This window comes from Eucalyptus grandis, chromosome 8 (assembly GCF_016545825.1).
Source record: "Eucalyptus grandis isolate ANBG69807.140 chromosome 8, ASM1654582v1, whole genome shotgun sequence".
NCBI lineage: Eukaryota > Viridiplantae > Streptophyta > Magnoliopsida > Myrtales > Myrtaceae > Eucalyptus > Eucalyptus grandis.
The window spans coordinates 55901176-55916455 of NC_052619.1; the positions used below are offsets into that span (position 1 = coordinate 55901176).

Sequence of the window (15280 nt, forward strand, 5' to 3'; positions counted from 1 at the left end):
TATTGAGTTCTTCCAATTGAAAATGTATTTGGAGTTCATATTCTTTAAAGAGACGAATATTCTTTTACGAAGCCCAAAAATATCTAAAGATATTTTTCATGGTCCTCTATTTCCAAACTAAAAGAACCTCCTTGTTCTTATCTGTGAAGAGATTACCCTCCGACAGGTGTCACGAATCGCAATCTGTCTGCTTCCAAGGTACCCCCTGTCTTGCATTGCCAATGCACGTGAAACCCTGCATGGGGTCTCTTATCCTCTCGGCCAATCACCAATGCCTCAGAACATCCCACTATGTGCCGCTCTATATATACCTCCCCGAGAATCCCTCAAACACACATTCGAAAGGAAATCCTTCTCCCAAGAAATTAAAGCGTTGGCATAAAGATGTCAATACTCCAAACCTTCATTCTGTTCTCCTTCCTCCTTTCCGCCTCCCACGCGGCGGTCCAGGACTTCTGCGTTGCAGACCTCTCGGCCCCGAGGGCCCCGCGGCTACTCCTGCAAGAAGGTCTCAGCAGTCACCGTGAATGACTTTGTCTTCTCAGGCCTCGGCGTGGCTGGGAACACCTCTGGCCTCATCAAGGCTGCGGTGACCACGGCATTTGCAAACCAGTTCCCTGGCCTGAATGGGCTCGGCATCTCTTTGGCCCGCCTGGACCTAGCCCCTGGTGGGGTCATTCCATTGCACACGCACCCGGGTGGCTCGGAGGTCCTTTTTGTCATCCAAGGGTCAATTTCTGCCGGGTTCATCTCATCATCAGCGAACACCGTCTACTTGAAGACCCTCAACAAAGGGGATAGCATGATTTTCCCTCAGGGGCTATTGCACTTCCAATTGAATGCTGGTAAAGGTCCAGCACTTGCCATAGTCAGCTTCAGCAGTCCAAGCCCTGGGCTTCAAATCTTGGACTTTGCTCTGTTCGCTAATAATTTTCCTTCTGAGTTGGTGGAGGCCACCACTTTCCTTGATGATGCTCAGGTCAAGAAGCTCAAGGGCGTTCTTGGTGGCACTGGCTAAGTGGCTAATTTCATTTTTGTCGAGAATCCATCCATTAAGAATCACCACCTTTTCAAACCTCTTCAAAAAAAATGAAAAGAAATAATAATTCGGCTTATATGCTCGTCGTCGATGGCTTTCCATGGATTTTTCTTGTTAGGTTGCATTTGGTTTGCTAGTGTGTTGAAGTGAGTCGTTGGAGTGGAGATTTGATTTTTAGTGCTTCCTGACTTGTTGTTCTATTCAGACTATGGAGCAAAACACCTCCCTTTCTTATCGAATTTTGAGTAGATGAATAAAAGTATGTTGCTTCGTCAATTCCTTGAGAGCTAATGTTCATCTAGAAAAATGTGCTTGATAAATCAAATGATGCAGTAATATCATCCACCCATTATAGATGAGATTACTGTAGAATTTGGATCCTATCTACAGAGGGATAAACTAACATTCGGTGTTGCATTCATATAATTACGGCTCACGTCATGCCAATCAAAGCATTATTTAGTAATGGCGCGTCATGCCAACACTTTCAATATGTTCATTTAGTATTGTCCAAGGCCAAGTGGACAAATTCATTGATGCGGACTTTTCTACACATGACTTAATTATGGACGCAGATTCTGTTTTAGAGCCTAGCTTTGGACTTGTTTCATTTTTTTCTAAATACACTAGAATCTTGTCGCAATCATTTGTACAATAAGCCAATAATGTATCCATCCGAATCATGTGAACCTAGCTCACGCTACTGTTAGATTAGTGGGTTCTACATGGGCCTACTTCATCCAATGGTACATGTGAGATGAGCTTACATGCATTGAGGGCATCTAAGAATTTTTCTTCTTCTAGCGTACTCGTTCTGCCTTAAAAGTGTTGAGGTGTGGCATTTGATTAGTTGTTTAACCATTACTTCATAAAAATTCGAAATAATTATCTTTTAAATCCATATTTGGATTCCTACAACTCTAATGCCGCTGTAAAGCTCGACTCACTATTGTTAGGTGTAAGTATTGTTTGATTTAGATCCTTGGGTATTTATTTGATCATGTGTTTTCCCCAAAAAGGTGGCTATGTGATTTGAGACCAACAAGGGTGTCAGCCAAATGATATCTTGTTGGAAAGCTTACAATGAACTTAGGTGCTCATGAAGTTCTGGGGTGAGATGATGTAATTCAAGGAAATGACGTTAGCATTTCAATATCTATCTATCTATCAATGGATATAAACGTGGGCCAAACTTGCACGATGATGACTCACGTGACGCACACTCACATGAGCTCGATACACTAATTTGCTTTTGACTCAGTTAGCAAGCCTATAATCTGAACTGATGTCTAATTCTAGCGTATATCTAAATTTTAATTTTTATAATGAATTATTACTGATTTAGAAGAAATATTAAAATAAGTTATTTGGGGGCAATTATCAAGTCAGTTCTAAACTTATTATGCCAATTCAAACCTAAACTTTCCGATTTTATGAATTGAGTTACTTAACATGAATTTCGCCGATAAAAATTAATTCACAAAATTAGGGATTATGACTTAGATATGTTATGCCCAACCCATTTAAGCTTCAAAATCAATAATCCCCTGAGCTTCATCCAACAGAATAGACATCGAGCACTCTCCCCAGAGATACGGACGTCATCCATCATACGCACAGAGGCTGGAGGAAGCGGACGGAGGAGTCCTATCTTGGGCTTGAGTTTGGCCGGACCGGACCCTGTCAAGAGCACAGTTCGAATTAATTCTTATCAGGCCCAAATTTCACTTGAATGAAATAGCCAGGCCCACGACCTTGCAAGCCCATGACCACCCAGACCTAGCCGGCTCGGACAAACGAAACCCTACCCGAATATGACCCGCGCCCGATGCGGTTCGTAGCCTCCTCTGCTGCCCCACCGCGAACCTCGACGGGGACAGCCGCGACGAGCGACGACAGTTGGCCCAGACTTCTTGGTCGCGATGGGGCAGCGAGCAGGATCGGTGGCAGTTCGGCGAAGCAGCGGGCAGCGGTGTCGTGGCAACAATGACCGTCGGGCACAGCGACAACGTGACTTGATTTGGGCGCATCAAGCGACGCCGCCGCAGCGACAGGCGGCGTCAGGCGGCAGCGACACGGCGGAGGTCTCGTGCGGCGAGGGTCTTCGCCGCTTGGCCAAGAGAGGGCTCTCTCTCTCTCTCTCTTAGATCTTCTCTTGGACCTCCACCATCTCGGTACTCTCCCTCTACCTTCAGTCCCAAAGCCTTTTCGCCCCTTTTTTTTTTTTTTTTACTAGCTCGCGCTGAGGAGGCCGTCGGAGACTCCCTTTCGCTTATGTTAATCGGGATCACACCGCCCTCCGATGCCCGGTAGCACCGTCACACGTCATAGCAAGCCACTATTTAGACGTAAAATCTCGGAGGAAGTTAACTTAGGACCCCAACACTAGGACCCTCCGATGCCCGGTGGCCTTTTCACCCCTTTTCCTCCTTTAAAAAAAATAGTTTTATATCTATAGGGCAAAATAAAGGAGAAATGAAATAAAAATAAATCTTAGTAGATGCAAATAATATTAATGCCTAGGTAATGCGAAAATCATTTTTGTTAGAGCCAAATTGATCCCCAATTTTCTATGCAATAAATATCTATATATTTAATCAAAATTTAGATGTCAATAACTACCTCTCTTTCAAAATGAGCTTGCAAAGGTTGCATTTAAAGAAGAATTGATACTTAAATTTTGTCCATGCATATGCAATAGATAATATATTGTTTGGGATGAGGTGTCCTATGTAAAAAGGGCAATATAACATAATACATACTAAGACGGATATGAAAATAGCCGTAGTTACCTATTAGGAAGGAGTGATATGGAGAGAGAACCCCAAGTTTTTGGCAAATACCAAGGTATCATCTTACCTGATGACGTTAAGAAGTTAATTTTTCAAGACTCAAACATGTCTCCAATTGCCTATTGGAGCAATGAATTGTCGCCAAGGACCCGGAGCTATCTCCAGTCGCCTTGATGGTGAGGATTGCTTTTCCAAGACCAAATTGGTGTCTAATTTTTTATGCAATAAATATCTAAATATTTAATCAAAATTTAGGTGTCAACAATGGCCACTGAGGCAAAGATTTATGGTAAGTTTTATTCCATCTATTTCACAATTGATACAAACAAAATATCATAACTGGTATGATTCCAATAACTTTATATTTCACAAGAATAAAGTCTACATTTGGTATATTCTTACCACATAAATTTTGTATCTATAGATTTTTCCTATAAATAATTGTTCTTCTCGCATTCCATGATGAAAGATATAATACATGAGTGCATGTATTTTGGTAATAACGTTGAAGATATAGATTTTTCATATAGATTATATTTTGAAGTACCTGGAGGCTGAATGTTTAAGCTAAAGGAAAAAAATTCTGAATCTAAATTATATAAAATAAAAAAAAGGTAAAAAAAACTAATTTTTAAAATGTTATATTCCAAGATTGAGCATACTTTGGAACTGAATGTAAAAAGAAATTGCTTATGTATGTGCAGATTGAATTTGAAGTATCTATAGGCTGAAATTTTAAATTGATTAAATCATTCTATAAATAGATCTTGGGTAACAAGGCAGGGAAACATAATGGATGGTAATTGGTCATATACTTTGAGGAAATACATTCAATATTGCATTGGCTCTACTACAAACAACCAACTATAATGAAGACATACACCCTCAAATCAAATTCGTCAATCCCTAATCTTGTTTTGTATATTTGACTCAATCCCATATGTCCTCGGGATGAAAGATGCTAGGTCCATAAGTGGATCTCATCAGTTGGAATGGCAGGGGAAGCTGTGATACTGCGAACAAAACCACTGGGATAGATGCCATCAAAGCGACGGGAATTAGACCCCAGTCCGGTCTCTTATGAAGCACCATTGTGAGAGTTGCAACGAAGGCCACCAGCATGGAAGCCAAGGAAAGGAAGAGTAAAGAGAGGCCCATTATGATCTTTGTAGGCAACGAATAGAGAAAATCTTGTGCTTCATAGTGCGAAGTTAAAATGCCTAGGAATATCAAGATGGCCGTCATGGAGGAGAACAAACCTAACGTATCCGAAATTGCAAAAATACGGAAAGAATCTTGTCCTAACAACAACGGCACTCCACTTTTATCGTTATTTCCTCCGGGCACGGTGAAAGCAGCTGCGAACAATACTGCGGCAATTAGAGCTGACACAAGCATACATGAATTTGCTGTGTTCTTCATCGACTTCTCTGCTTCCTCAATCAACTCTTTGTGTTTCTCCAGGAATTCATTCCAATGTGTTTTCTTGTGATGGTTGGCAGATGCCTGAAAAGGGATAACCCAGCTTTCCACAGCCTATGCATAATGCCCACACATAAGAGTTTCGATAAGTGGATAGTGTAATGAAAATTTTCAAAATAAAACATAAAAAATGACGAGGGCACATCTCAAGGAGATTAAGACGTATACAATACTTGATGCGAAATTTGCTTAGAAGTAAAGTCCATCTTTGCTGGCAGAATTTCAAAGGTCACTTTCTTCGGAGCTTCGACGATGATTTTGTGCTTCATTTTAGTCAAATAATATATACATGGAAATCACTATGTTTCTACTTTATAAAGAATCAAGTTTTAAGGAATTTTGAGTCTTCAAGAAGAATTTATGGAAAAAATATTAGGAAAATTGTCCAAAAAGTCCTAAACAATTTGTACGTTGATCAATTCAGTTTTAAGCCTTTTAATTGTACCAATTTAGTCCTAAAACTTTTGACAATTTGCCAATTTAGTCTTTCCAACCAATTTAGTCACTAACATAACGGTTGAGTCGGCATCGACAATCCTACGTGGCACCGCCGACGTAAATATGAATAATTTTTACAATTTAAAAAAAAAATTGAATTTTTTCATTTTTAATTTTTTTCTTTTTATTTTAGACTTTAGCTGGCAAAATTGCCAACTGACACATGCCTAGTTTGGGTGAGGGCGTTGCAGCCCTTGCTAGCCATGGGCAAGGCCTATGACCTGCAAGGGTTGGCCAATCACCTCACTAACCTAGGAAAAAAAGAAAGAAAATAAAAAAAAAATAGAAATTTTTAAGAAGATAAAAAAAAATTAAAAAAAAAAAGTCAACATCAACACCAACATTTATGTTAGTGATTTTTTTTTATCAAAATTGGCTAGGAGGTTTAAATTGGCAAATTATCAAAAGATTCAAGATTAAATCGATAAAATTAAAAGATTTAGAACTAAAATGGCAAATGATCGAAAGGTTTAGGACAAAATTGGCATAATTAAAATGCTTAAGACTAAATTGGTTATCGTATAAGAGGTTTAGGTCTTTTTGGATAATTATCCCAAAAAATATTAAAAGTTAGTCAAGAAATCTGAGATTGAGTCTTTTAGTACTTCTACGTGCTTTATTGAACTCTATGCATTGTATTTTGTTTCTAGAGTCCTTTGAGTCATGAGTCAATGCTAGCATTTATGATAAGTCTAGGGTTGCTGGTCTTTTCTTGGAAATAAAAGGTAAATGTCTTGGGGTTTGCCTATACTTAGAAGGTGGTTTCAAGTTGTAAATGTAGACAAACCCCTCTAAGGCTCTATTAACGGTGAGTGAATGTTTTCTGAATTTTTGAAAGTAAACAATTGGATTAGAGTTTCGTTAACTCTGTATCTCTTTGATAGATTCCATTGAATGGTGAATTACATACTTCATATCTTGAGATGGATACCTTAGGTACTGAGCATTTACTCTTTATATGCCGTATATTCTCAGTTGGATTCCCTAAGCAGTGAGCATTTATCCCGTCACATGTCTTGTATCTTGAGAGGATTCTTTAGGTGGTAAGCCTTTCTTTTATTGTACTTGTGTTACCTTCTAACCTTCGACCCCTCTAATATGAGTTGGTATCAGAACCTAGGATATGGCTAGTTGTCTTTATTGTGGACTCAATGGCGCCCATCATGATGTCGAACTAGAAGATTTGAGTAGAAATGTACAATAACTTCAAAAATGGGAAAATTTCAATTATTGTGATGTGACGATCCCAGTATGACCCTAAAGAAGAAGACAACAAAGAAGAGATCACCTCTTTCGTGATGTTAGTCCCAATGCAACTAGTGAAGAGGCTCCATTGTGCCATCTTTAGAGGATTGGTGATTCTTACGATTCCATGTCAAATTCGACATCTCGAAAGACTTCATCTATTGGCTTGAGACATGTTGAAAGAAAAAAAAAATATAACGTTTCTCCACTTAGGATGCTTTGTTCAACTATGGTGCTTGCTTCATATTCATATTGGGATAATTACCCAATTTATTCTAAACTTATTGTATAGATGTCAATTCAATTTTGAACTTTTCAATTTTACGAATTGAATCTTAAACTTTTATATGAAATTCTAATGTAATCATTTCAGTCAATTTTCTCTGAAAATGGCTGACAAAAAAAATGTTTTATGTATATTCTTAAAACTATCCAAATGGAGTTCTAGCCATCATATTTTAAGAATTTTGTCGAGAAGATATTATAAGATAATAATTATCATTAAGTGTGGTTATTAAATATATGAAAAGAAAGCTACTTACCTTATACCATTGGACTTCTCTTTGCATTTGAAACGCTACTCCGGCTACGTTAGTTTCCGCATCAAAATTAGGGTAGTACTCTCTTGCCCTGTTCTCTGCTGCTGCCATCAGCATCATTTTCGATTCTTCGTCTGTGGGTCCTAAAACTAATGACAACTTATTGGTTGAGCTTACCTTCAAAAAGAGTCTGAGAGTCCTTTCTTGGCGATACTTCACAGCTTCTGTCACCAACCTCTTACGATCAGACCGATTCAAAATAAGCTCTGGAAAATATTGAATACACAGCTTCACAATTTCAGTGACTCCCGATATTGTAGCTTGAAGTAGCAAGTCTTTCTTTTCTAAAACATCGGTTATCTCAGTAGTTTCCCCATGAGAGATCACATCACAAACTTTTTTTGCCAACTCAATTGCCGCCACGTGTCTCAGCTTCATCTCGTGAATCCTCTTGATTGTAGGAACTAGAAAATATTAAACAGAAAATGAAAGTGAATAAAGAAGGGGCGGCTACTGGATTTTTCCAAAAAAAAAAAAAAAAAAAACAGTGGTCCAGCTTCGCATCCAAATTTTTGTTATCAGACACAAGAGTTTACTAATTGTCGTATTTTCTCACAAAAGCCCCTATCACATTAGCTTGGGTTGGCGGGTGATTGGAAAACGTGTTATAATTATGGTTAATGGATCAACAAAAGCCAATCAATTAAGATACGTCTTTTCTGTTTATATATCTCTTTTGGATTCATGAATTTTCTAAACTTTTTTATTCATGTATATATTGAATTCATGAATTTCCTAGATTCATGTACCTTTTAGTTCATATATTTATTGAGTTCACGAATCTCTTGAATTCACGTATCTCTAGACTCATAAATCTCTTAGATTCATAAATCTCTTAGATTAATGTATCTCTTGATTTATGAAATCCGTGGATACATGCGTCTATTTAATTCAAGTATCTTTTCTGTACATAAACTAAAAAACTCTATAAATAAATAGGAGCATAGAGCTTCATTTACAGTTTTTTGGTTTTTCCGACTTGATTCCATAAAAGCTTAGATATACTTTTCTACTCTTCTGATTTTTCTGATTGTGCTGGTTCAATTGAATGGTTCAACCGAGTCATGTTTGCATAGTGCTAATCCAAACAGGTTCCAGGTGTTGTATATTGGGAGACATAGTTCGTGAATCTGCGAAGCACCATTGGCGAGAACTAATCGCTTTAAGGAGATTCGGATATTCGTACCTCACCTCCAATTCTATATTCTGATTACAACAAACAGTTTGTTTTCTCTGGATTAATTTCCAACAGAACGATCTCATTCTATTTAATTTCTTTTACTCTTTTAGAAAAGCTATTTTGATCTTTTTTCCCCATTGGTTTAGTCCTCAAATGCAAAGTGTGACTTTTAGTAATTGCCGATGCAAAGTACTAAAAAGGTATAAAGTCATTTTTGAATTTTCCAAGAAAAGGTTTATATCATGTCTGGATGAAAAAAAAAAATTGGATGTGAAGAAAGTAGAACTAATTAGAGGGCACCTGAAGAAAGTGATCTTCCTTGAAGTTCAAACGAGGCTTTATAATGTTGATCATAATTAAGAGAATATAATTGTGAGAGTTGATATGATAGAATAGCTCTAAAAATAACCACGCCAATGACATCTGTCCAGCTAGAGCAAATCACAGTAGTCTTTGCATATATAAGATTATTTTAGATAATAATATGCAATTACGCATAGCAGCTAGTGATAAAGATAAAATCATATTATTCGGACAATCCATTGTATTGTTAGTCATGCTCACCATAAGAGCAATTTTTTTTCTTTCTCCATTCTATTTTTCTCTAACAAAATCAAAACTTCCACATGGGTCACATACTGTTGTGTGAAGTTTCAGTTTACTTGTTACACCTGAATGACATAGTGGATAGAGCTGACTCTTTTCTAAAAAACTTCTAATTTCATTAAAAAAAAAAAGGCAACAATACTATACTTCTGTTTCCTTATTGTTCTTTGACAAAAATAGAAGAATTAGGGACAAGGCTCAAGAGTATTTCGGGTGCATCCAAAAGTTGGGTCAAGGTGACGAATGCAACTACGGGCAAAAGTTGTGAATAGTTTTGCGAACTGCAGTATTTTTTTAGTGGTGAGGTGGTGTTTGGGCTCATTTTTGCACACTTTGAATGGTCCACCTTCTCAATCTCGGGTAATTTAAGAGCACATTCTCCCATATCGGCCTTATGTATTCAGGATCTTATTTTTTGGAGTGCTTCCAACAAATCTGAAATACAAGATTATAAGAAGAGGAGAAAATTCCTTGAATCAATAGCTTGTTGGTACAGAATATATAACTTGGGGTGAAATTCTCCGATGCACAATTTTGTTGGGACCCACGAAACTCACTCCCATTGAAATATTCTTCTATTCCAAGCCCTCCCGAACAAGTTATTTTGGTTTTCCCCTCCTGCTCCTATTACTATTCTTTCACGCCTTTTTAAAGTTGCCAAATAAAAGTGTAAATTTACTATGTTAATGCGATATAATGATAAACCCATGCCATCATCTATTACAACCTTATTTTGGAGTGGATAACGCTAGGGGCTTACCCTAGGTCCCATGCCCGATACTGGAGAGAGATAATGAAGCGAACATGATTTCACCAATTGAGATTCACGGAGAATTGCTAGGTTTACGTAACTCTATTCCATATATTCTGCTTAGACCAATTAGCCATAAGCAAGAAATTCCTAGGTTAACATCAAATCTTGCCTCAATTTGCAGTTTTAAGTATTCTTTTTTCACTTCTTGTAATTAGAAGTTGGTGAATACTTAAAATCTTTCAAAATATAAAAATATTAACACAAAAACTTTATAAATAACTTCGTTTGAATTTGAATAATTTTTTGAAGGATTTTTATTAAATCCATCAACGGTATAAATAATATGGATGGTATGTGGAAAAATTTAATTACAAAATTAACTTCAAACATAGATTTTACTCATCCAATGATGAATGTGTAATGGTTTTTTTTTTTTCACACGGGCAGCGGGCCTAACACGAATTATTTTCCAAATTGTGGCAAATAATTAATTATGAGCTTTTTTCTACTTAATACTTGCAAAAGAAGTAAAAAACAAACAGGCCAAAGAATTTTAGTTGGACGGAGACAACGAGATAGAGACAGTATCTTGATAAAATGGAAGCATACCTATAATTTTGGTGGCCTTCCAAAGTAACATTGTAAGATATTGAAGTGCTACAATCAGTTTGCAAAGAAAACCTAGTCATTGGATATGAAATCATTGTTAGACCTCGTAATTTGTTTGTCACATTGTCCAATCGAGTTCTACAATACTTATGCACTTGGTTAAATCATATGTGGTTCCAAGGGGAAAGCTGATCCATAAAGTAGTTCGGTTTCAGGCCATTATTCAAGTAAAACTAGGTCAAGAAATCAGAATTATGTCCGACAAAGAAACCAACATTTCCAGTTTCTTTTGCTAGTACAGAGGATCTAAGAAAAATGACTTAAAGTTCAAAATCATGAAAGTTCCTAAGATAAATGCCCTACAACAAAAATGCATACCTACCTGGATCGGAATTTTTATTTGTTGGTTCGTTGTTCAAGCCCACTGGAATACCTTCAGTTCAGAAGCAAAAGAGCAGGTGATGAGCCAGGTGTGATCATCTTGAAGGGAATCAGTAACGAAGAGATGCGAGTGTAGAAAGTACAGACATTTGTATATCAATGCTTCAAAAACACTCAGCCTGGTTCCGCTGCGAAAGTGAGACTCATTCCTCGCCAACGCGTCCAGTATGTCAAGGGGATTAGCATGCTTACTTCTTCCCTTGTCAATTAATTGAGGATACCGCCTCACTAGATAAAGGGTGATATCTGTCCAAATTCACCAGCAAAGTTGATCAGGAAATTAAGATAAGTCAAAAATGAAGGAAAAAACAGATGGAATTGAGATAAATAGCGATGGTGATCTTACCGTGATGACCAGCCTTGGTGAGATTTATAATGATCTTGATCGCAGAGGGACTGCTGAAGAAATGACCTTGCTCATCTGTTGTATTTTCCGCCAGGAACCAGGCAATCTCCTTATGCATAGAAGCTTCCACAGCAGATATTCCCAACGGAACAAGTCCTTCATTATCTGCGACTTGCGTCAACTTTAATTTACTTTTAACTAATGCCTTGACCATCCTTATCCTTCCACACAGGACAGCATTGTGGAGGGCTGTGCGGCCATCGCAATCAACCTCTTCAAGCGCTTCAAGCTTTTCTTGATGCAAGAGCTTAACCAGCTTCTCCAAAAATTGGTCTTGTGCACTCAAAGCAGCTATGTGAAGCAATGTTTCTGATCTGCTTGTTATTTTGGTGGTCTTTGAAGCATCATCTTGTTTGAAAAATGTTTTAGCAGATTGCCAATCGCCCTTAAATGCAGCTTGCAACAATGGTCGGTAATAGGTTCCACCCACTTCCTTTTTGGAATTTCCTGCAATAGACACAAACTTTTCAGATCATTCGGTTAGTACTTTTATCCTTGCTGACATTGAGTAGTGTCCCAGAAAAGAACATTTTCATGAAGATTTGCCCCAAATATTAATTTCACACTGAAAATAACTCTTTTGAGGGATAACGCACCTGAAGCACCTCCAGATTGGGGAGAAGCTGATCCAACGATTGCACAAACAATTTCAATATCTGTAGGAGAAAGAGTGAGCACTAAGTCCTTCGCATACTTTTTTTTTTTTAGACCCTTTATTCTAGCCAAGGTCAGCATTATGTTCGTTTGGTGATAAAGTAAATAAAAAGAACCATGAGAAAATACAACTTCCAACATTTTTGGGACTCCATCGATTATACCATATTCTTTCTCACTTGGAACTTGAACATGTACCTGCTGCTGGTTTTGCATGATTCCAATTTCCTTGTTCTTCACTTGGTTGCGTTGCCATTGGGTTGCTCTCCTAGTTACAGTCTTTCAACAACAAAGTAAACGGAGAATGCAAAAGAGGCTTTCAACTTTCCTAGAAAGTTGAGGTTCTTGTTGATGAAAAGTCTATGAACAATGGAAAAATATAACTCTGGTTACACGAAAATTAATTTAGGTTAAATATGGCACAAATTTGTAAATTTTAGATTTTTTATAGTATTAAAAATTAAAAAATAGAGAAATTATCTGAGTTCTTTCGGGCTTGCCTCTCTCTCTTCCCTTTGTTTCCACTGCTGACTGAAGTCGACGGTGGGCAGCAACGATTCTCTCACGGTGGATGGGACCCACATAAAAATGAATAGCAACTATATACTTTAAACTAACTTTTTTAATTAAAATTTATTATTATTATTATATGCTGGAAAAGGGTTTGGGCAATAACCCTGTCCGACCCGATAACCTAATCCGCCTACCGGGATATGACCCGCTTCAAATTAAAAACTAATTTTTTAAATATTTTTTAATTCATTATTTAATTCTTTTTTCTTTTATTTTTCTATTTTCTCTTCTTCTCCATGTTCTCTCCTTCCCGAAGCACGCCTCCCCCTTGCGCTCTTCTTCACCGAAGCTCCTCACACGAACCGACGCCACTTAGACAAGCCCTCGCCGGCGCTCAGGACACCGCGGAGCTACCACCCAGCGTCGTCCACTCCGAACGCTATTCGTCGGCCGACCTCCCCGCCGCCGGCCGAGAGCCACACCACGGCCAAACACCGAACAAACTACGGCGACGATGGAAACGGGGCGAACGACTACACGGCCGACGCTGAAGGTCGCCCAACACCACTGGAACATTCCCATAGATCACGGCGTGCACGGACGACTCGATTTCGGCCAAAAACGGGAGGATGAAACTAGATCTCGCTTGAGCATTTCGTCGAACGGGTGAATGGCGCTCGCGAATCGTGAGGTTCCCGCTCAACTTCAACCGGGATTCTCGACGGGACTCTCGACAAACAAAAAAAGACACACAGTAGCTGGAGAAAGGATGGTCGGGGCCGGAGCTCGCATGAGCCGGACGACCGCGAGCTCCGGCCCAGCACGCCCGAAAACAGGGCCAAAATAGGGTCGAGGCTTACCGGAGCTTCGGCGCGGGAAAGGAGGGCACGGCGGCAGGTAGTCGGGCACGATTCAGGCGCGGTGGCCGGCGGTCTCTCCCTCCGACTCTCTTCCCTCGCTCTCACTCGCGGCTCTCTCTCGCGGCTCTCTCGTCGGATCACTCCCTCTCTCTCTCTGGATTTTTCAGCCTAAGAGACCCCCCTTTCGGTCGAACCTCTCCCCCCTTTTAAGCAGCGTTGCCAGCTGCTGCCAGCTGGCCCAGGCCGGTCGTACCGTGCGACATTCATCGCACGTCGTTTGCCGTCGAGGCATCGTCCAAAACCAGGCGGAGGAGAGAAGGAGAACGGGAGAACGGGAGGCGCGGGGGGAAAGAGGAGAGAAGAAAACAAAGGGGGGCCGGGCTAAGTCTGGCCCTGGCCCAGCCCTGCCGCGTTCTTTTTTTTATAATTTGAATTAATTAAAAAATTCTGACAATTAATACTAGTAATGCAAATGTTCCTAATGTCTATATGTATTATGTAATGCAATTCAATGAAAAATATTTTTTTGTTTAGGGATTAGAAAGTAATCCTAATTTTTTTTTTTTGGTAAAGTAATCCCTAATTTTAAGTCCTAAATAAATAGGCAAAAGTTATGTGTCAACATATATATACATCTTCTTGAGATGATGCCCAATGCCACATAGACATTATCTCAAATTTTGAAGGCTCACATTGACATAAAACTATTAACCACATAACACCTAGATATAGAAGGAAAAAACTACTTGGTCCGAATTCGGTGGACCGAAAATGATTGGACTCTTTAGGTAAGTTCATTTCGCGAAAAATGAGTGATTTGAAAAATTATTTAGTCCGAATTTTACTCGTGTAATTATTTTTCTTTTTTTATAACAAAAATGCAAATAATCTTACATATTGGTTGATCAATTTTTTTCTGTGGCAGAAAATCCGAATAGCCCAGCCACTTTAGACCTTAATTTTAGGTTGGGATTGCCTTGAGCCCATCTCAATTATCTTCGGGCATGTCTATATAAAATTTTACTTTTCTCTTTTTACTAACTTTATATATTGTGATAATGCGTTTAGGCCTTTGCTAGCTTGTAACACCTGATATTTTGACAATATATAGACGTTGGCACTTAGATCATATGTAAATTTTTTCATGACCTTTATAAGTTGGATAATAGTTAAATTTTGGTGGAAAACTATATATTCCTTTTTGACTTTTTGAAAAACACGAATAGAACAGCCCTTGAAAAGTTTGGGTCAATTCGGGTTATAGGGCTCCAAACGTTACATTTAGCAGAGGCTTACAGAAGCGTGATGAAAAAAATAAAAATGGTAAGACTTAAATGGAAAATCAAATATTTTCATTGTAACAGTGGTAATTTACTAGCTGTGCTCATAAAATTTCGAAGAAGTTGGTGATTTACTAATTTTATTTGATATGTGGAAAAAAAAAAAAAGTGGAGCCAGGGCCCTTTCTGCAATCCCGTGCTTTTGCGCATGACAACTTTGTCATGTTTCTCCTCAGCCGTTGGATTCAAGTTTAATATCAGCCATTCGATTAACGAGTGTTGTCAGCGTTTCTGGATCACTCCCGTTGGTGGAAAACTTGTG

General features: G+C 38.6%; 2 protein-coding genes across 2 annotated transcripts; one reads left to right on the forward strand and one right to left on the reverse strand.

Annotated features, from left to right (window-relative positions):
* The first annotated feature begins 338 nt into the window (after positions 1 to 338).
* LOC104438128 (auxin-binding protein ABP19a) lies at positions 339 to 1315 on the forward strand. Its single transcript, XM_010051211.3, is given in 2 exon segments — positions 339 to 470; positions 472 to 1315. Coding segments are annotated over 2 exon segments (633 nt in total). The 5' UTR covers positions 339 to 384; the 3' UTR covers positions 1019 to 1315.
* A 3302-nt stretch (positions 1316 to 4617) lies between these two features.
* LOC104438123 lies at positions 4618 to 14853 on the reverse strand. Its single transcript, XM_039299371.1, has 8 exons — positions 12504 to 14853; positions 12248 to 12307; positions 11592 to 12098; positions 11333 to 11491; positions 11187 to 11237; positions 10805 to 10876; positions 7599 to 8059; positions 4618 to 5367 (listed from the first exon to the last, which is right to left on the reverse strand). Exons 1-8 carry the CDS (start codon positions 12559 to 12561, stop codon positions 4762 to 4764), a joined length of 1974 nt encoding a protein of 657 aa, XP_039155305.1. The 5' UTR covers positions 12562 to 14853; the 3' UTR covers positions 4618 to 4761.
* Between the last annotated feature and the right edge of the window lie 427 nt (positions 14854 to 15280).